The sequence below is a fragment of the Camelina sativa genome, chromosome 10 (genome assembly GCF_030686135.1).
Source record: "Camelina sativa cultivar CO46 ecotype springtype chromosome 10, ASM3068613v1".
NCBI lineage: Eukaryota > Viridiplantae > Streptophyta > Magnoliopsida > Brassicales > Brassicaceae > Camelina > Camelina sativa.
The window spans coordinates 3,160,288-3,182,223 of NC_141889.1; the positions used below are offsets into that span (position 1 = coordinate 3,160,288).

At 37.3% G+C, this 21,936-nt stretch overlaps 4 protein-coding genes across 8 annotated transcripts; 3 read left to right on the plus strand and 1 right to left on the minus strand.

Annotated features, from left to right (window-relative positions):
* The first annotated feature begins 2,094 nt into the window (after positions 1-2,094).
* On the plus strand, positions 2,095-8,918 carry LOC104716844 (alpha-aminoadipic semialdehyde synthase). Of its 5 annotated transcripts, none has more exons than XM_010434301.2 (25): positions 2,095-2,513; positions 2,883-3,183; positions 3,272-3,358; positions 3,433-3,562; positions 3,686-3,859; positions 3,954-4,036; positions 4,147-4,263; positions 4,345-4,420; positions 4,560-4,731; positions 4,818-4,914; positions 4,999-5,165; positions 5,292-5,349; positions 5,523-5,663; positions 5,849-6,199; positions 6,313-6,393; positions 6,485-6,550; positions 6,708-6,825; positions 6,954-7,083; positions 7,182-7,261; positions 7,362-7,520; positions 7,596-7,827; positions 7,923-8,031; positions 8,128-8,289; positions 8,384-8,453; positions 8,554-8,918. In XM_010434301.2, the coding sequence occupies exons 2-25, from the start codon at positions 2,908-2,910 to the stop codon at positions 8,604-8,606; spliced, it is 3,189 nt and encodes a 1,062-aa protein (XP_010432603.2). In that variant the 5' UTR covers positions 2,095-2,513; positions 2,883-2,907; the 3' UTR covers positions 8,607-8,918. The 5 variants fall into 5 exon arrangements, with proteins under 5 accessions (XP_010432603.2, XP_087324579.1, XP_087324577.1 ...); XM_087468453.1 differs by having other exon boundaries at positions 2,354-2,513; positions 5,078-5,165; XM_087468451.1 differs by having other exon boundaries at positions 2,512-2,637.
* Positions 8,919-9,215: 297 nt separating this feature from the next.
* On the plus strand, positions 9,216-9,613 carry LOC104716845 (uncharacterized). Its single transcript, XM_010434303.3, has one exon. The coding sequence runs from the start codon at positions 9,306-9,308 to the stop codon at positions 9,501-9,503; it is 198 nt and encodes a 65-aa protein (XP_010432605.1). The 5' UTR covers positions 9,216-9,305; the 3' UTR covers positions 9,504-9,613.
* A 7,621-nt stretch (positions 9,614-17,234) lies between these two features.
* LOC104716846 (uncharacterized) lies at positions 17,235-17,571 on the plus strand. Its single transcript, XM_010434304.3, has one exon. The coding sequence runs from the start codon at positions 17,294-17,296 to the stop codon at positions 17,489-17,491; it is 198 nt and encodes a 65-aa protein (XP_010432606.1). The 5' UTR covers positions 17,235-17,293; the 3' UTR covers positions 17,492-17,571.
* A 486-nt stretch (positions 17,572-18,057) lies between these two features.
* Positions 18,058-21,107, minus strand: LOC104716847 (uncharacterized). The gene is made up of 6 exons (XM_010434305.3): positions 20,171-21,107; positions 19,530-19,627; positions 19,042-19,066; positions 18,785-18,905; positions 18,549-18,683; positions 18,058-18,429 (listed from the first exon to the last, which is right to left on the minus strand). The coding sequence occupies exons 1-6, from the start codon at positions 20,631-20,633 to the stop codon at positions 18,219-18,221; spliced, it is 1,053 nt and encodes a 350-aa protein (XP_010432607.2). The 5' UTR covers positions 20,634-21,107; the 3' UTR covers positions 18,058-18,218.
* Positions 21,108-21,936: the final 829 nt, after the last annotated feature.

Consider the following 21,936-nt stretch of genomic DNA (forward strand, 5'->3'; position numbering starts at 1 on the left):
TCTTTTGTCTTTTTTTTTTCCTTTTTTTTTGGGCATCAAATCACATTTTGTCTTTTATCATTTTGTCAAACTTGAGGTTGAATTCTACATCCAAAAATACAAGCTTTTGTGTTCATGCATGCTATTGACTATTGTGTTCTTTTTTTTTCTACCGGAAAAGTAAAACTATAATACTTTTAGCTCGTTCTACACCTTATTTTACCAGTTTATGAAAAAATCAGAGAGAAAGGGATTTGTTGAAACTTGAAAATGAATGCTTATAAATCCAAAATTATTGTTTCTGAATGAACATTTCCCTCAAAATGGCAAAGGTTTATTCAACCAATTAGATCATGATGCTTAATTTATCACCACAAAGAAAGAAAAAAATCATTAGTAAATGTAATAGTTTGATTTTACCGAAAAATTTCATATTGTGCAGATTTACACATGCACAATATGTAGTATGCAACCTATAAAAAAAATGCAGAAAAAAAGTTGTTTATGTGTGAGAAAAAAAAGAAAAGGATATAGGTGTGAAAAAGCAAATTAAAGAATAGGACCACTGTTACGTTGTAGCCTCGTTGAGGAATCTCGTCTCCGCATCGACTTTTGTGCCATTGCAAAGTCAATGCCCCAGAACTTGTTCCCAGGCCATCCCTTCAGTTTTAATACTAATACTTCAATAACACTTTTAAAAGAGGAACTAAAAAAATAAAAACCTAATAAAAATAAATTAGAAAAGCCGTCAACGAAATCTAATGGGTCGCTAGCTGCATAGAGACGTATCGATGATACCAAAACAATGTTCAAGTTTCGATTTCTTTTTTTTTTTTCTTTTGAGATGTTTATGACTTGGGCAATGCCCATGCATAGAGATGATCGATCTTCATGTCACAAGAAGAACATTTTTCTTAGGTTAGATAAAATTAAAACTGAGTTGTATGTATGAAAAGTAGAGAGACTTTTTAATTCAAAAAAGTCGTTTACCTTCTATATAATACAATGCTTTGAACAAATATGTCTAATGAGAAACTTATGAGGGGATTAGCTTCTTGACTAGAGGTATAATACGTTTTGGATAATTTCGCATTTTCCCCTTGATTCCTAAACTAAAGAAGAGGCTTGGCATTTGTAGTAATTGTAACCCAAAGAAGAATATATGACTGGGACTAATTCTTCTTTTTGCATATATATTCTTCTCAAGGAAACACACCACAAACATCTCTAGATGTAAAAACGGCAAATGGATTTGGCCCATATTAAGTAGAACAACAAGGCAAGCCCAACATCTGCAAATATGGTTTTGACTAAATAAGAGCCAAACCCAATTTTCAAAAACAACCACAACTCATTATCATACTCACATGATTGAATTAATTAGTAGTACTCGTAAACAATCGCTTGGGAGTCCACAATTCAGAGATTTGCTTGATTTTTTCTTTTTAAGAGATTACTTGATTTGCTCGATAAACAGTTTTGATCTATATTTCAGTAAAACAATATCGTTTCACCCGATCTCTTTCTGTCTGTCATGAGTTTTATCCATATTTGCATACCATAATGTTATTAATCCTAATGTATCTATTAAGAGTTAATTATGTAAATAAAACTGAGAAAAGAAAGACGTAGAGAACACGGAAAGTGGTAAGCGTCGTCATCTAGGAGGATTAGGAGATAGCAGCTAAGTGAGTAACGTCTTCATTCTTCTCTGTCACTATCTCTATCTCTTTTTAGATACACGTAATACATCCTCCTAAATAGGCTCAACATTTGGATGGATCCTCCCTTTGGTCCTATCTAGAGTAACCTACCACGTTGTTCCTTTGTTAGTTTTTCCTCTCTTTTAATAGTAAAATAATTATCTTTTCTCTACGTTAAGTTTTTCATTATTATTGTCTCTATCGCAATATATATATATATATATATATATATTTAACGATGACTTACCTAGCTTTTTGAAAATCAAAGTTCAGATTAGTTTTACAATATTGGCTGGCTCACGTTATCCTCGTGTGTAAGCATTTGATTTTAAAAAGACTAAGAAAATGACTTAATGAAATACATATTCTTGGGTTTACGATATGATGACTCTATAACTCTATTTTTCCATTTACATAACAAGAAGTCGATGTGAAAGCTGTATTTTTAAAAGTTAAAAGAGATGGTACCTCTCCTATCAAAAAATGAAGTTAGAATTAATAAAACTCAAATTAGTTTCGAATGTCCAAGTTTATCAATAAAATGGTTACCGTCTTCATTCTAAAAAAATAAATAATGTCGCATTCTTTTAGATTAATTCTCTAACAATGATTTCTTGTCACATCATAAATTAAAATTTTAATTATTTTACTAATCTAATCTAATCCCAATCATCAACGTAATTTGTAGCTTATAAAAAGGACCGGAAAAAAAAAAAAAAAGAAAAACCAAATTTCTTACTAAACTAAAAGGTAGAAAAGATTGCTATTTTTTTTTTCACCAGAGCAGCTGAGCTCACAGGCATTGCATGATCCATTCAAACTCATCAGCGGGTACGTTTTGACTTCTTCTTCTTCCATAATTTTTTTTCCTTCTCGTGAATGAACGAACATGGAGAGCTTTTACCTCAAATCTCTTTTGCTTTGGAAATAATGGTTTTATTATCTGCGTTTCTCTGTTCGTCTCTGCTCTGCTCTGATCTTGTCCTGTTCAGTTCTCATTTGAGCTATCAATTTAACTACCCAAGATTTCAATTTTATGGTTCAAATTTGCTCAGTATCGTACGACTTTTAACCACAGACCTGACCTCGAGAAAATCGAACTTACAAATCGTTAAAGTTTGGGTTTTTTTTTTGGATGTTTGCTTGATCGAACTCGAAATATGAAATAGAGATGGTTTTTTTTTTTTTAATAATCTGCAGAGATTGTAAGAGATTTACATGAAAGATGAATTCAAGTGGCGGTGAGGAGGTGAAGTTGGGGAATGGAGTTGTTGGGATTTTAGCTGAAACAGTGAACAAATGGGAGAGACGAACGCCTCTGACGCCGTCTCATTGCGCTCGCCTCTTACATGGTGGTAAAGACAGAACCGGCGTTTCCCGCATTGTGGTTCAGCCATCTGCTAAGCGTATCCATCATGATGCCTTGTATGAAGATGTCGGATGTGAAGTTTCTGATGATTTGTCTGATTGTGGGCTTATACTCGGAATCAAACAACCTGAGGTATGGGAGATTCATTAGAAAAAAAAAAAGAATCCTTTTTGTATCTCAGTTAATGAGATTTGGCTTTGTGGGTTGATTCTGTTTACAGCTAAAGATGATTCTTCCTGAAAGAGCATATGCTTTCTTTTCCCACACTCACAAGGCTCAGAAAGAAAACATGCCTTTGTTGGATAAAGTAAGACACTTTTATGATTCATCCTTGTTTTTAGTCCTTCTTGAAGAGATCTTGAGGAATTTTGAAAAATGCAGATTCTTTCTGAGGGTGTGACGTTGTGTGACTATGAGCTCATCGTTGGGGATCATGGGAGAAGATTATTGGCATTTGGTAAATATGCAGGCAGAGCTGGTCTTGTTGATTTCTTACACGGGCTGGGGCAGCGTAAGCTCTTCTTACTATTTTGATGCTTAGTTATATGTTTCTGTGCAGATCAAAATGAACTGGATTCTAAAGCAACAAGCTTATTCTTGGATTTATGAATGTACTTTTCCATGTTTGATGCAGGATATCTAAGTCTGGGATACTCAACTCCTTTCCTCTCGCTCGGGTCATCCTATATGTATTCCTCATTGGCTGCTGCAAAAGCTGCTGTGATTTCTGTAGGTGAAGAAATTGCAAGCCAGGGACTGCCATTAGGAATCTGCCCTCTTGTTTTTGTCTTCACTGGAACAGGAAATGGTAACTTCGTTAATTCTTCTGCAAGTTCTTCATTTCCTATGGCACTCCTCTCCGCCTGCAGATGTATTATCTTTTTAAATTTACTCATCCGCAGTTTCTCTGGGTGCACAAGAAATTTTCAAGCTTCTTCCTCACACTTTTGTTGAACCAAGCAAACTTCCTGAACTATTTGTAAAAGTAAGTCAAGCTTTGCTTTTTATTTGTTTTCAGGGTTTTGAAGATTCTGAGAGTCTGTTTATATGTTTTTGTAAGAAATTTCTACTGATGCAATGTATATTTTTGCACAGGACAAAGGAATTAGCCAAAATGGGAAATCAACTAAGCGAGTCTATCAAGTATATGGTTGTATCATTACTAGCCAAGACATGGTTGAACACAAAGATCCATCAAAGTCGTTCGACAAAGTAACACCCCCGTGGCTGCGAGTTTTGTTTCACTACATTTAAGTAGAGCAGCTTTAAACCCTTTACGCTTCTGATGTTCAGGCAGACTACTATGCACACCCAGAACACTACAATCCAGTTTTCCACGAAAAGATATCCCCTTATACATCTGTTCTTGGTATATCCTGATCTTTGTTTTATCTTTAAAGTTCAAGAGCTCACATATAAGCAATTCAACTGTCCACTAGTTACTTCACCATGGCTGTGACCATCTCATTTTGGTTAGTTCCAGTGTGTAACTATAACTTTCTGTGCAGTAAACTGTATGTACTGGGAGAAGAGGTTTCCCTGTCTTCTGAGCACCAAACAGCTTCAAGATTTGACCACAAAAGGATGCCCGCTAGTGGGAATATGTGATATAACTTGTGACATCGGTGGCTCAATTGAATTTGTTAACCGAGCTACTTTAATCGATTCCCCTTTCTTTAGGTAAAATATACTTAGATAAAAGTTTTCTTTTCAGTCTTATATGTTTACTATTTGATGAAACTTGTCGAGCTAATAACTATCTTTAGGTTTAATCCTTCGGACAATTCATACGATGATGACATGGATGGGGATGGCGTACTATGCATGGCCGTCGACATTTTACCCACAGAATTTGCAAAAGAGGTAAGAAGATTCAGATTTAGTACTTGGACTGGTTCTATAGTTGATAACCTTGTATTAATTGGGAGTTCTTGTGTCATGAAAAAGGCATCCCAGCATTTTGGAGATATTCTTTCAGAATTTGTGGGTAGTTTGGCTTCAATGACTGAAATTGCAGATCTACCAGGTCATCTAAAGAGGGCTTGCATAAGCTATAAAGGAGAGTTGACATCTTTGTATGAGTATATTCCACGTATGAGGAAGTCAAATCCAGAGTACGTTCTCAGCTGCTTCAACCATTATTTCTTATACATTATCTGAAATGATTAGGCCTCTTCAACCATTAGGTCTTTCTCCGCTGCTTAAACCATGTTTTTATCTTTACTCACATGTAACTGCAGAGAGGCACAGGAGAATATTGCCAACGGGGTTTCCAGCCAGAGAACATACAACATATTGGTGAGTTTTGATGGAGAAAGTAAATATGACTAGTCTGAATAATACAAATTTCAAGACCTATGCTTCGGAAGATATTCATATCTCTATTAAGTTTCTTGACCAAAGATTGCTACATTTTCGAGATCTGTCTCAGCGCTTCTTGTAGTGATTTTGACTGAGACAATACTTTGTAGGTATCTCTAAGCGGACACCTATTTGATAAATTTCTAATAAACGAAGCTCTCGATATGATTGAAGCGGCCGGTGGCTCATTTCATTTGGCTAAATGTGAACTGGGGCAGAGTGCCGATGCTGAGTCATACTCAGAACTTGAAGTAAGTTGTTCTTGATAATTATAGATATCTTACAGGTGTCAAGAGATTTGATTGTCATTTTTAGGTTCTATGTCTTTTTCAATAAGTCTCGTAAGTGGTTAGAACAAGTAAACAAACTATACGCCAAAAGAATGTGGTCCCATTTGTAACCTATTCCCACTTGTCTTTCCATTATCTTTGGGTAGGTTGGTGCGGATGATAAGAGAGTTTTGGATCAAATAATTGATTCATTAACTCGATTAGCTAATCCAGATGAAGATTATATATCTCCACCTAGAGAAGCAAATAAGATTTCACTGAAGATTGGCAAAGTCCAGCAAGAAAAGGAGGTTAAAGAGAAACCTGAAATGACGAAGAAATCAGGTGTTTTGATTATTGGTGCTGGACGTGTGTGTCGCCCGGCTGCTGAGTTCCTTGCCTCAGTCAGAACCATTTCGTCTCAGCAATGGTACAAAACTTATTTTGGAGCAGAGTCTGAAGAACAAAGAGATGTTCGTGTGATTGTTGCATCTATGTATCTTAAGGATGCCAAAAAGGTATTCGAAGCTTTTGAGCCTCATCTGTTGAAGTTCAACAGTTTAATATGAGATGAACCATCAATCTTTTCAAATCTAGTTCTGTTTTACCGATGTGATAAATCATGTGGCAGACGATTGAAGGCATTCCAGACGTAGAAGCAGTTCAGCTAGATGTGTCAGACAGTGAGAACCTCCTTAAGTATGTTTCTGAGGTATTCTCCTAACTTCTCTGTTCTTAGATTACCTTTACTTTAAACTTTACTGCTCAAATCCATTATCTTATATTTGTTTCATTGCCCGCAGGTTGATGTTGTCCTAAGTTTGTTACCTGCAAGCTGTCATGCTGTTGTAGCAAAGACATGCATTGAGGTACACTCCTACCCTCAAAACATTAGTCTAACATAAAAAAGTCAGAAAAAACGATGAGTTTCAAGAGGGAAATTATGAAATTTGTGAATGTTATTCAATATATTTCAGTAGTTTCCGGATACTAAATGCCGCTGTTTCTTCTTTGTGATTCACTCAGATGAAGAAGCATCTTGTCACTGCTAGCTATGTTGATGATGAAACGTCCATGTTACATGAGAAGGCTAAGACCTCTGGAATTACAATTCTTGGCGAAATGGGACTGGACCCTGGAATTGGTATGACATTTCACAACACAGCTTTATTTTTTACAATTTTTGGTATTCAGTCGATTTACCTTTAGTGCATTTAGCTTCAGAGTATTTCCTGGATAATTGAGAAGGTGATCCTATAATGTGTCTTGCAGATCATATGATGGCGATGAAAATGATCAATGAGGCTCATATCAGAAAGGGGAAAGTGAAGTCTTTCACCTCTTACTGTGGAGGGCTTCCCTCTCCCGCTGCAGCAAATAATCCATTAGCATATAAGTTTAGGTACTCTTTTCATATACGCCATTTAACATTTTTTCCTGTGTTTCCTCATCAATACATCATTAGAATCTCGCTTACTCAACGACAATTCTTTATTTCAGCTGGAGCCCTGCTGGAGCAATTCGAGCTGGCCGTAACCCTGCCAAATACAAAAGCAACGGCGACGTAGTAAACGTTGATGGTATGACAGAAAAACAATGTCCATATGCAGGGGATGTTAAAGTTGTTTAACCTCACTACATGTATTATTTCTGTTTAATCGAGCAATAATGTACTGGCAGGGGAGAATTTGTATGATTCAGCCACAAGTTTCCGAGTACCTAATCTTCCAGCTTTTGCATTAGAGTGTCTTCCTAATCGGAACTCTTTGGTTTATGGGGAATTTTATGGCATTGAGAGCGAAGCAACAACAATATTTCGTGGAACCCTCAGATATGAAGGTGCAAATTCTATATTCACAAGTCACATCTTGACATCCGAAGGCTTACCAGTTTTTTTACTTATGGCTTGTACAGGATTTAGTATGATAATGGCAACACTTTCAAAACTCGGATTCTTTGACAATGAAGCCAATCAAGTACTCTCCACTGGAAAGAAGATTACTTTTGGTGCTCTTTTAAGTAACATTCTAAAAAAGGATGCAGACAATGATTCAGAGCCTCTAGCTGGAGAAGAAGAGATCAGCAAGAGAATTATCAAACTTGGACATACCAAGGAGACTGCAACCAAAGCTGCCAAAACAATTGTGTAAGCTTCTCCATGAAGATAAATCTTAATGTTATTTTTGTGATACCAAATCTTCTGCAAAACACCTTAGCCTGATTCTTTTGAGGTGTCTTTAGATTCTTGGGGTTCAACGAAGAGAGGGAGATTCCATCATTGTGTAAAAGCGTATTTGATGCAACTTGCTACCTAATGGAAGAAAAACTAGCCTATTCCGGAGATGAGCAGGTCTCTGATTTATGTGAAAGCACTAGTTCTCTCTTTTTGCACTCGATTTTACTTGCTGACGTAACATTTGGACAATCTTTTGCATTATGTTATCAGGACATGGTGCTTCTACATCACGAAGTAGAAGTGGAATTCCCTGAAAGCAAACGTGTTGAAAAGCACAGTGCGACTCTTTTGGAATTCGGGGACAACAAGAACGGACAAACAACTACCGCTATGGCCAAGACTGTTGGGATCCCTGCAGCCATTGGAGCTCTGGTCCTTACTCAGACACTGATTACCACTTTTTCCTGTCTATATTTCGCTAAACTTAAAAAATTTAAGCGTACGTATCTGATGTTGTGTGTTGCAGCTGTTAATTGAAGACAAGATCAAGACAAGAGGAGTCTTAAGGCCTCTCGAACCAGAGGTCTATTTGCCAGGTAACTTTGAATTCCGCATCAAAACTAGTGATGTGTTTGCAGATGAATATATAGGATGGCATTGATTTGTTGTCTTTGGGGTTTGTGGTGGTACGCACAGCGTTAGATATATTGCAAGCGTATGGTATAAAGTTGATTGAGAAGACAGAATGAACATCTGTGGATTGGCTAAGGACTCTGTGTATATAACTTGGAGACGAACGAAGGTGAAGAAGTAGCAAAGATAATACACCCTAAAAAAAAAAAAGGAAAAAAGAAGAAGATAGAGAGATGAGCCTCAAATCCTTGGATTGCAATGCAAGAGGAACCCTGTTGTAATTATATGTAAATATGTATGTGTACAGAAGAACTCGTGTCCACAAATCTCAATGGTTGTATAGTAAGTAAATCATATGTATGTGCATACAAACTTTTAAAACAAGTGTAACTTGAACTGAATAAATAAAATGATGTAAAAAATAAAAATGTACCCCCTTCCATATTTTATTTTTTAGGAATATTAAAGAATCACTTCTTTGTTTCTTTTGATTTCATATATTACTATTGTCCCATCGCATTATACAGTATAACCTCACATTAAGCGTTATTCCAAGTATGTTTCCAAGACAGTCACTTGCCCTTTTCCAGTTCAATTTCCCTTGCAATTTACTAAAATTGCTTTTCACGATATTGATATTTACTACAATGGTGATAATCTTGGAAAGTGCTAATTTGACTCATTTAATTTGAACAACAAAATCTCATCTATAAATTGTTCCCACCTCTCCATCAATTTTCTTCACACTACCAAACTAAAAATCTCATCTTACATTCATACTAAATTATTTCACATCTTCTCAAGAGTAAACAAAAATGGACAAGGAAGACGTTAGCGCAAAAGCTGGTTCGGTAGCTCAGAGCAGCGGTTTAAGCAGTGGCACTGCTCCTGGTCCAGGGAATATGGTTGCGCCCGGTTTGGGTGGTTCCGCTCACATCCCTAGAGATGCTTTTGAAGCGAATCCGAAAGCTTATTTTGACAATCTCCACGCCAAGGAGAAGGCAAATAAGTGAAAGATAAAGTGTTCTAATAGTTCTTAAAACATAAACACTTGTTTGTTTATGCCCCCTACTAAGAAACATTATCTATAAATAAATGAGAATTATCTCTCTTTTATGATTCATGTTCTGCCTTTTTTTGCTTCTTTTACGCTTATATCATTGACATGCGTTGAGTTACATTACATGCCTCTTTGACTATTTCTATTAAGCAAACCATTAAACTCTCTTGGTCACTTGCCTAGTAAATTATACGACTTCATTTGATGATTTGAATATCTAAAAATGTTATATAGTTCTAGAGATAATAATTATAATCAATTGAAATTTGTAGGTGACAAATTCTAATTCAGCTACAGTTTAAGTGACCAATTTTTAATGGAACTAACGTAACCAAAAAAATATGAAAACAATGAAGAAAGAAACAGAGTGAATAGAAAGATTGATTCTTTTTGTTATTAATTCGCTTAAACGGCATTACAATATTTTGTTCCTTTATATATGAGGATACAAGGGATACTTGAGCTTTAACCTAGATTCTAGGTTCTTCCAATTACTCTTTACGTGGCATCACTATCATCGCACGATTCAAGGGCTGCAAATCGGTTCTTTGTTAGCATTGCCGTACTGTCGTGTGTTGATGGCGACCTTGTCTCTTTGTCGTGTATTGCAGGTTGTCGTTGAGAAGCTGTGGGCTTTTGGAGAGTATTGGGCTGTGGTCCTAGCAGGCATTTTTGCAAAGATACATTGACTTGGGCATTGTTCTTCACACTCCCCCGCAAACTTGGAGTCGGTGGCACACTGACGCCAAGTTTGAATCGCAGGATCTCAAATGGCCGTTGAGGGAGAGACTTGGTGAAGATATCCGCGAGCTGATAGTCAGCAGATATGTGGTTCACAATGATGTTCCCAAAGGCAACCTGTTCACGGACATAGTGATAATGTGTTGCAAAATGTTTGGTGCGGGCGTGGAAGCTGGGATTGGCTGTGAGATAAACCGCAGATAGATTATCACAGAACAGTTCTGGTGTTGCGGATAGCTTTACTCCCAAGTCGTGAAGAAGATTGACGAACCAGGTGATTTCAGAGGTAGCTTCAGACATTGCCCTATACTCAGCTTCAGTGGAGCTTTTAGAGACTGTATCTTGCTTCTTTGAAGACCAAGAAATCAGATTTCGACCAAGGAATGTGCAGAAGCCACCAGTTGAGCGACTGGACTTCTCGCAGCCAGCATAATCGCTGTCACTGAAAGCTGTAAGTTTGGAGTCTGAGGACCTAGCAAAGGAGATCCCCATAGTAGTTGTCCCCTTGATATATCGAAGAATGCGTTTGAGAAGGTTGAAGTCAGCGATTGAGGGTTCATGCATCTTCTGACAGACGTAATTTACAGAGAACTGGAGATCTGGTCTGTTAAGGTCAAGTACTGTAGACGTCCAGCTAGGCTGCGAAAGTATTTTGGATTAGTGAATGGTTGAGCATTAGCAGGTTGACCAGACTTTTTTACTTTGCGAGTGATTTTATGAGGAAGAGGTGTTGCCACAGAAGCACAAGATGACATTCCAGCAACTGCTAACAAATCTTCTGCATATTTCTGTTGCGACAAGAACATTACACCTTCATGATATTGAATTTGAATTCCCAGAAAGTAATGGAGCTTACCTAGATCCTTCATTCGAAACTGTGTGTTAAGCTGTTTGAGAAGGTCGGTAAGTAGTTCTGAGGAATTTCCTGTGATGGCCATATCGTCAACATAAAGCAACAATATGATGACATTGGTACCTTTGAAACAGACATAAAGGGAAGGATCCCTTAGGCTGCAAGTGAAACCAAAGTCAAGCAAAAAGTTGCTAAACTTATCAAACCAAGCTCTTGGTGATTGTTTGAGACCATAGAGTGATTTGTGTAGAAGACAAACATGATCAGGATAGTTCTCATCAACAAATCCTGCTGGTTGCTTCATGTAAACAGTCTCAGTGAGATCTCCATGGAGGAAGACATTTTTTACATCCATTTGCTTGACTTCCCAGTTCATTGTCGTAGCAAAATGTAAAACTGCTCTGACTGTTGCAGTTCGAACAAAAGCGCTGTAAGTCTCAAGGTAGTCTATGCCTTCTTCTTGGTTAAACCCTTGAGCAACTAATCGAGCTTTAAATTTGTCTAAGGAGCCATCTGCGTTGAGTTTGACCTTAAAGACCACTTTGGAGCCAAAGACATGCATGTCAGGAGTATGAGGAACTAAAGAAAAGGTGTTTGCTTCTTTGCAATTTCCCATTTCCTCATTCATAGCACCTGTCCAATATGGATCTTTTAAAGCGGCTGTCACTGTTTCTGGTTTCGGATAGGAAACCTTTTGTGTAAGTAGGGCATATCTTGGGTTTGGTTTAGAGATTCCTGCTTTGGAACAAGTTTTCATCGGATGAGTTGAGGTTGAAGGAAGAGTTGTAGTTTGATCTGCATTTTCTGTTTGAATCACGACTGAGTTTTGCACACTAGGAGCTGCTGGCTGAGAGTTGTTGCCTATAGGAACAAGTTTTGAGCTTGCCGTACACTCAGGACTCTCATCAGCAGGCATGTGTGAAGACTCAGCAAAAGAAGACTCAACAGAAGCTTCGGTGACAATTGTCGCTGCTGCAGTACTCTCCTCTGGAGTGGAAACAGGGGATAAGACTTCGGGTTGAATATTTATGACAGGTTCAGAAGTGGAACAGACAACTTGATCACAAGATACGGAGTTAAGAGGAAGCTGCTTGAGCAAAGCAGTATACAGAGGGGTAGGAGCTGATCGTTGAAGATGTCGGTATGAGTTTGCAAAAGGGAAGCTTGTTTCATCAAAAATGACGTGACGCCTAATATATATGCGTCCAGTCGGAGGATAGAAACAACGGTAGCCTTTAAATTTCTCAGTATAGCCCCCAGGAAAACACACCTAAGAGAACGAGGATCGAACTTATTTTGAGCATACGATCGCAGTGTAGGAAAGCATGCGCAACCAAAAGTTTTCAAGGCAGAATATTCTGGTGGTTTACCGAAGAGTGCTTCATATGGACTGATGTTGCTGGTGAGAGTGCTTGTAGGCAGAAGATTGGAGAGAAAATTTGAGGTAAAGAAAGCCTCTACCCAGTAGCTTTGTGGAGTGGCACTCTGAAACATCAAGGTAAGAGCCATTTCTGTCAATTGTCTATGTTTTCTCTCAGCTATGCCATTTTGCTGAGGTGTATGAGGACATTAGACAAAATGTTGTATACCAGCATCTTGCAAGTGGGATAGAAATCTATGACTTATAACTCTCCACCCCCATCTGATTGGAATGTACCAATTTTTGTTTGCAGCAAATTCTCAACCAAATATTGATACTTGATGAAGACAAAGCAAAAATCAGATTTTCTCTTTAAAGGATAAAACCAACAATATCTTGAATAATTGTTAATAAACACTGCATAAAATCTGAGTCCTTGAATAGAAGAGACAGGAGAAGGACCCCAGAGATCACAATGCACTCTCTCTAAAGGTCTTGAAGCAACAAAAGAAGAAGAACTAAATGGCAATCTTGAACTCTTCCCAATCTGACATGATTCACACACCTTATTGGTACTTTTATTGACTTGAATTGCCTTATTTGCAGAGAGAAGCTGAAGAACTTGTGGATTAGGATGTCCCAATCTCTGATGCCAAACCTCATCACTTGTTTTGATTTGTCTTGTAGAGTAAAGAACCTGAAACTTCGGATCATCCAATTTGTAAAGTCCATCATTTTCCTTTCCCTTTGTCAGAACCTTGAGAGTTGCCTTGTCCTTAATTATAACATCAAGATCATCAAATGTGATAGCACATGGGTAATCTTTGGTTAATTTAGAGACTGACAGTAACGACTTTGCTATTTCAGGACATACCAAGACATCTTTAAGAGGGAGGTTACCTGATGTCAAAGGGAGATTAGCCGATCCAACGTGAGTGATAGGGAGAAAGTTTCCATCACTCGCCATTACCACATCACTTCCATGACATGGTTGTGATTGTTGTAACCGTTGAGTCGAGCTTGTGATGTGTGCTGTTACGGCTGAATCAGGATACCAACTGTTGTCTTCAGTGACGTCTGTGATATGGAGAGCTGAGAAAGCTGTAGCACTTATCGCAGGTTGAGCTGGTTGTTGGTATTCTTCATCAAACTTGTACCAACACTCAAAAGCGTTGTGACCTCTTTTGCTACAGATTTGACAAACTGGTTTCTCACTCGTGTTGACAAGTGTTCTGGTTGGACCAACGGAAGAAAAGTGCTGATGAAAGCCACAACCACGAGTAGAGAAGGATCCCCTGCCTCTGCCTCTGTTGCCATGACCACGAAAGCTGGAAGATCTTGAGGTGTGAAAGGCAAGATGTGGCGAGACTTCAGTTGAGATAGAGTAACTTTGGATTCTATCATCATAACCAGTTAGACGAGATATCACATTGTTGTAGGTAAGTGCAGGTAAACGATCCATATAGTCCTCAATAACAGTGATAATAGGCTGATACTCACGACTTAAACCTCTTAGAGCAGCAAAAATTTTCATTTTCTCACTAACCGGATCTCCTATAGAAGCTAGCTGATCACAAATATCTTTGATTCCTCTAAGATAATCAGACATGCTCTTGTCTAACTTTTCAGCATTTTGAAGGCGTCTTTGAAGCTCAAATAGCCTAGAGGAAGATATTCGGTTGAAGTGAGAGATTAGAGTTTCCCATACCCCTCGAGCTGTTGTAGAACCGATGACTAGTCGGAGAACATTCTCTGTCATGGAGCCAAGTAGCCACGCCTTGAAAACTTGGTCGGATCTGGACCAGCTATCAAAGTCTGGGTTGAGTATGTCTTCGACTTTTCCATTATTGTTGTTGCGTATGGGAATCTTCTCATCTGGAGGTTTAACAGCACCATTGACGAACCCTAGAAGAGCTTGAGTGCGGAGAAAGGACTCGAACTGTGACTTCCAAATGATGTAGTTTTGCTCAGTAAGTTTGATAGTGACACAGTTTGAGATATGAAGAGAAGGTGAAGAGTAGGGTTCCATGGTTCCATCCATGGCTCTGATACCATGAAGAAAGAAACAGAGAAACAGAGTGAAGAGAAAGATTGATTCTTTTTGTTATTAATTCGCTTAAATGGCATTACAACATCTTGTTCCTTTATATATGAGGATACAAGGGATACTTGAGCTTTAACCTAGATTCTAGATTCTTCCAATTACTCTTTATGTGGCATCACCATCATCGTACAAGGGCTGCAAATCGGTTCTTTGTTAGCATTGCCGTACTGTCGTGTGTTGATGGCGACCTTGTCTCTTTGTCGTGTATTGCAGGTTGTCGTTGAGAAGCTGTGGGCTTTTGGAGAGTATTGGGCTGTGGTCCGAGCAGGCCTTTTTGCAAAGATACATTGACTTGGGCATTGTTCTTCACAAACAATCGAGTTTTTTTTGTTTTTTTTTTCACTAATGAAAATAGCTTATTTGAGAAGCACAATGGAAGATTTGAAATTATACTTTATTTAATTAATGTACATCAGACAAAATATATATTTGAAATATTGAAACCGAACTAAATTAGAAAAAGACATTAAATTAATGCTACAAAGGGACAGTTATTCCATGTCTGTTTGATACTTATTTCCCCATCAAGCTTTATATATGGATTTGTTCAGAATCAGCTGTCTTTCCTGTTTATACAATACAATATCATTTGAAACGTTAATACTAATTTTTGGCACTGGCAAAAAAACATGTGTTGTTGCAGAAATGATTTCAACACTTTGATACTAAGGGCCGAAAAGTGTAATACTAATAGTTTAGAAGCATAAGCACCTTTCGTTGTTTATACTACTATGTTTTGATTCTCCTATATAAGATGATCATAATTTAAATAAACGAGAAGTATATTTCTCTTGTTCTATAATTTATGTACGAACTCGTATTCAAACGTCATAATATCTGTAATTAAATGAACATATATGATCTTAATGTAACTATTCGTATGCAACCGTGTACAAAAGTTCTTTCAATGATTCGAAGAAATTGGATAACGAGTCGAACAGTTAAAATTTATACGAATTAAGTATTTCTTATACTATGGGGTTATGAAAAAAGGAGAAAAGTGGAAAGAAAAGAAAAAGAAAAAAAAAACGTGTCGAAAAATAAGTTAATTCAGAATCTTTAAAATAAAATCCACATTATTCAAAGTAGGTTTCCAAGACAGTCACTTACCCTTTTCCAATTCAATTTCCATTGCAATTAACTAGAATGGCTATTCACGATATTGGTATTTACTACAATTAGAGCTGTCAAATGGTCTGGACCATTTGGGCGAGTCCATCTGGACATTCTTTTGTATGGGCCAAAGTTGGACAGTCCCAAATGGACAATGGTTCACAAAGTGTCCATGCCCATTAAGACCATTTCCAAATGATCATGACCATAGACAGCCCATTTTTTTTTTATTGTCATTCACTTATAAAATCTAAATTTTATTTTTGTTATTTTTTTTTGCTATTCACTTATAAAATCTGAGTTTTATTTTTGTTATTTTCTTTTATAAAATCTGAATTTATTTTTGTTGTTATTCACTTATAAAATCTGAGTATTATTTTTGTTATTTTCTTTTATAAAATCTGAATTTTATTTTGTTGTTTCTTTGATAAAATCTAATTTTTTTTTGTTATTTCTCTTCTAAAATTATGAGTTTGGTGGAAAATTACGTAATTACAGTTTCTCCTCAAAACCAAAATTAGAGAATCCACATTTTTTGCCAAAACCGTAAAACTGTGTTTTCCCGCCAAAACCGTAAAATTACGTTTTCTCGCCAAAACCGTAAAATTATGTTTTTCCGCCAAAACCGTAAAATTACGTTTTTCCGCCAAAACTGTAAAATTGCGTTTTTCCGCCAAAACCGTAAAACTGTGTTTTCCCGCCAAAACCGTAAAATTACGTTTTCCCGCCAAAATCGTAAAATTGTGTTTTCCCGCCAAAAACGTAAAAATTGTGTTTTCCCGCCAAAACCGTAAAATTACGTTTTTCCGCCAAAACCGAAAAATTATGTTTTTCCGCCAAAACCGTAAAACTGTGTTTTCCCGCCAAAATCGTAAAATCACTTTTCCTGCCAAAATCGTAAAATTGTGTTTTCCCGCCAAAATCGTAAAATTGTGTTTCCCGCCAAAACCGTAAAATTACGTTTTCCCGCCAAAATCGTAAAACTGTGTTTTCCCGCCAAAACCGTAAAACTGTGTTTTCCCGCCAAAACCGTAAAATTACATTTTCCTGCCAAAACCGTAAAACTGTGTTTTCTCGCTAAAATCGTAAAATCACTTTTCCGCAAATACAATAATTTATCTGTTTTATGAAAAAAAACTATAAATGTATTTATGAAAATAAAAATTTATAAATGTAAAATATAATAATTTAAAATTATTTAGTTGTAATTGGAATTTCTCATTTTGGTAAGTGGGCAATCCATTGTCCATTTGGTTAAGCCCATATGGTCAATGGACAAAAATGGTCAAATGCCCAAATAGACCATTTATTTTTTGGTCTGACTATGGTCAGCCCATATGTATATGGACATGGGCATGTCCATGGGCGGCCCGCCCAATTGACAGCTATAACTACAATGGTGATAATCTTGGAAAGTGCTAATTTGACTCATTTCATTTGAACAAAAAAATCTCATCATCTATAAATTGTTCCCACCTCTCCATCACTTTTCTTCACACTACCAAACTAAAAATATCGTCTTACACTCATACCTAAATAAGTTCAAAATCTTCTCAAGAGTTAGAAACAAATATGGACAAGAAAGACGTTAGCGCAAAAGCTGGTTTGGTAGCTCAGAGCAGCACTTCAAGAAGTGGCACTCCTCCTGGTCCAGGGAATATGGTTGCGCCCGGTTTGGGTGGTTCTGCTCACATCCCTAGAGAGGCTTTTGAGGCCAATCCCAAGGCTTATTTTGACAATCTCCATGCCAAGGAGAAGGCAAATAACTAGTGAAAGATAAATAGTACTTAAAAACATAAACACTTGTTTGTTTATGCTCCTACTAATAAGAATCATTATCTTCAAATAAATGAGATCTATCCCTCTTTTATGATTTATGTTCTGCCTTTTTTTTTTATTGCTTCTTTGATGCTTATCACTGCATGCGTTAAGTTACTTCATCATTACCTTTACTTTATCCCTCTTAACTATTTCTATTAAGCACCCACTAAACCGTCTTGGTCACTTTCCTAGTAAATTATATGATTTCATTTTACTCTCTAATAGATTTTATATATTTCTAGATATAACTATATTCGAAATTGAATTTTGTAAGTGAGAAATTCTAATAGTTTATAAGTGACAAATTTTTAATGGATCCAAAGTAAAACAAAAAAATATATGAAAACAACTGAATTTTTTCCATATGAAAATAACTTATTTGAAAAACAAAATGAATTATTCGAAGTGTACTTTGTTTAATTTATATACATCTGATTAAATTATATATACTTGAAAAATTGAAACAAAACTAAGTTAGAAAAAAAAAAGACATTAAGATAATGCTAAAAAGGGGCAGTTAAAGCTAATTCCATTGCCATCTCTGTTTGCTACTTATTTCCCCATCAAGCTTTTTGGGTTTGTTCAGCTTTCTTTCATGTTTACACTATCATTTCTCAAACATTAAGACTATAATTTTTTCACTGGCAAAAGAACATTTGTTGTTGCAGAAATGATTTCAACACTTTGATACTACCAACGAGAGAATCTGCTGCTCCACTTCTTCCCAATTATGGACTCTAGTTACCAAAGGATGCCTATCCACAGACTCCGTCTTAGACCAAGGGTATGAATTTTCATAGTCAAAGAGGAGAACCTTCATTCCGATGTTAGCGCATTCCTCTGCATATCTCGGGTTATCGTCAATCAATATCTCTGCTCCAAATGATCTGCAGTTCAAATTCTTGGATTAGCCCATCAAATCATATGAAACTGATGTTTTTTTTTTTTAGCTTTCGACTAGAATCTTGGGTAAAGTATCAGATTCATGAGTTGATTTTGTATGCACCTGCAGATTTCAGATTTTGGTCTTGACTCTCCATGAAGAGCAAAATGGTTTCCAAAATGAATCTGTCGGAAGAGTCCCGGGAAATGTATCTCGATCCACTCAAGCGTGTGCTCCTTTATCGCATTCTGCCGGGACCTATCCAATAATTATGAGAAACCACTCAGAGACTGATTTGTAGAATTAACTGGTTACTCGAAACGTTCAACAAAGAAAATATCACACTACATGCCACTTACGTCACAACTGACATGTCGCAATATTTTGATAGCTTGTGAAGAGTCTTATGGGCACCTGGAAGAGGATAGATCCCTTTCTTGAAATATGGTGTCTTAAAGAATTCATGAACACGTACGTCGGCTGCACAACAAGAAAGTTTAAACATGGCACATTACGTCTCAACTTACCCACCAAAATTGCCAACACACAGAAAGTCCTAAGAGCAATTAGCTGGACCGTAAATTAATGCATAGTTGCAAGTACGCCAAGGATATACCTTCCTTGCGAGAGCAGTTCCATATCTGCCAAAAAATTAAGACACAAGTATAAGATAAAAATCATAAACAAGATATCTGTGATGGGAAGCCAGCTACGTTAGATCTGTATGGTATAAGGCAACGCAAAACCCTGATTGCAAGATGAGCTCTTGAGTTTAAAATGCTTTGGGTGATAATCCGGAAAAACATCAGTGTGGCAAAATCTTCATGGCAATGTGCAATGGGGTTTCAAATTTCTGTCACATATAAGGTAACAAGTGCCAGGCAGAGTAATGTGCTAATATAAGTGAAGCAGAGAACAGTTTTCCTTGTCATAAGCCAGTGATAGCAACTCAAAACTGTAAACCTTGTATACAAACTCATCCTTATAGGGCTAGTTCCAATCATTTATCCTAGCATACTAGTTCTCAAAGTGGAAAACAAACCAATCCAGCAGCTTAAGGCAAGAGGGTATTCGTAAGCTCGAGAAGAAGCTATGACTTCGTACCTTGAAGAACTCGTAGACATGATACTCTGAGACTGAATGGTTCGACAAATAGCGGTCCGCAATGAACCTGTTAAGGGCCGAGACAAAGTTTCCAAGAACTGCTTACATAAAAAGACAACAAAATGAAACATAGCTTAAATTAATAACTCAATGAAGACAGACACAAGATGATCTCAATAGATATAAGGAAGCAAAAGAATAGATATACGTAGGCAAACAAATATCATGCATTAGCTACTTAAGCAAAACAACTTACGTTGTTGGACAACAGAATCAAAACTATTCAACACAAATCAGATGAACAGTTCAACATAGTTCCCCGTCCAAAATTAGCAATCCATTTGAATGGTTTTGAGATTCGAATCAGTAGACATATTATACTTAAACCAACAAAGATGATGAATCAGGGATATTCCCAATTACACAAAAAGCACTCCAGATTCTATTAGAAAACATCTAGAACATTTTATATATGCTTACTCAGGTTATGTATAATTATATAACTAATTGGCTCCAAGCTTTTCTAGAACCCAGTTAAACAAGTCAACATACAATTAAAAACAATTTCTCTCCTCCCAGACATTTCAAACCCCAAACCTGCATGTAAACATCACAAGTTCATAAGAACAAAGGGAACATACCCTCATCAATGTCAACAGCCACAACAATCTTCTTATCATTCCCTTGGAAACTCGTACGCAGATATGCACCACGGCCATCCGCTATCTCCGTTGCTCCTCCGCCGCCGCCGCGGTCTTCACTAGGCCCAGATCCCAAACCATGGAGAAGGCGTCGATGCTGAGTTAAAGCTCGAGCCTTTTGATCGGCTTTCTTATGAGAATCAAAACAACTTCTCAAGGTAAACCCATTGGGCTTTCCTCCTTCACCTTTAGCCTTGAAAAGACCATTACAAGAGCCACTCTTGTTGTAAATTCGAATGGGCTTGATCCTATTAACGAAATCTCCACCGAATCTGTTCGCGATTGATCGAGTGTGAAGCGATCGCAGGAAAAGGGGATCGGTGTAAGAAGACATTAGGGTATTATGTGAATCGAAGCTAGCGATTCTGTAGAAGAGAATGGCGTTGGACTGCCTCTTTAACATAACGAAACCTTCTCTCACATTTACACCATCCAACAACAATATTGAAAAAGAGCAAAAAATCAAACCCTAACCAAAAAAAAAAAAAAAAGATGAAAACTTTTGGAAGCTGAGAGACAGAAAAAAGAATTAAAAATTTGGAGAAAGCAAATCTAGAGAAGAAGAAGAAGAAGAAGAAGAGGCTCCAACGTAATAATCATGCATTGGAGCACTTTGGTCGCATTGGTAGGGACTTTGAACCCCCAAAACAAAAAACAAAAAAAATCTAACCTTTAAAAAAAATATTAAATAAAAAAGGGAAATTTTTAATTACTATAGATTATAGAATAATAAGATCTTCTCCTTCCTATGTTTACGCCGTGGCCTCTATCAATTGAACGGCGAACATAAAGAGACACACACGTCTCTTTAAGTCGGTTTCACTAAAGGATGGGCATTTCTGTTTAAGTTCGGATTTGGTTTGGATTCGGTTCGATTATTCGGTTTTGGTAAAACTCTAACCAAATTTAACGGAAGTTAGTGAGAGTCTACAACATCAAGTCTAAGACAAAAGTGTTTTGGGCTCCGGCCTACACATGAGAAGCCCACTACCAAAACAGAGTCCGACAGTTCAACAACTCTGTCCTTCTCTGCAACAAGGCGACAAAGGGAAAAAGCAGAGGCAGGTGACAAAGACATTACCTGAACAAGATGGTGACATCGTACTATCGAGCCGTTAGGATTCTCTTCGGTCATTAGAGGAGGTGTAGATGTTCACCACTTGTCATGAGATTAGGTGTGTGGTCAAAGAATCTAGAATGTTCCTCAAAGTTGTATAAATAAGAACTCACTCTGTAAATGTAAGTTAAGGAGAATAATACAGTAAAATTCAGTTTTTCAAAACCAGTTCTTGTTTATTCTCATGGTATCAGAGCTTTCTTAAAACCCTAACAGGTTGCTGTCATGGCAGAAAGACTCGATCCTTATCCTTTTCCTTCTAATATTCATGTTGCGAGTTCTGTTACTATCAAACTGAGTGACACCAACTATCTCTTGTGGAAAACTCAGTTCGAATCTCTGCTTCGCTCCCAGAAGCTGCTCGGTTTCGTCAATGGTGAAATTCCCAGGCCTGCAGCTACTCGAGTGACCACTGTCAACAATCAACAAGTCACCGACCCTAATCCAGCCTATGAAGCCTGGATCTGTACTGACGAACTCATCAAGTCATGGCTGTTTGGAACTCTCTCTGAAGAAGTTCTTGGTCTCGTCCATGCTCTGTCAACGTCTCAAGAGGTATGGATGTCCCTTGCCTCCAGTTTTAATCGAA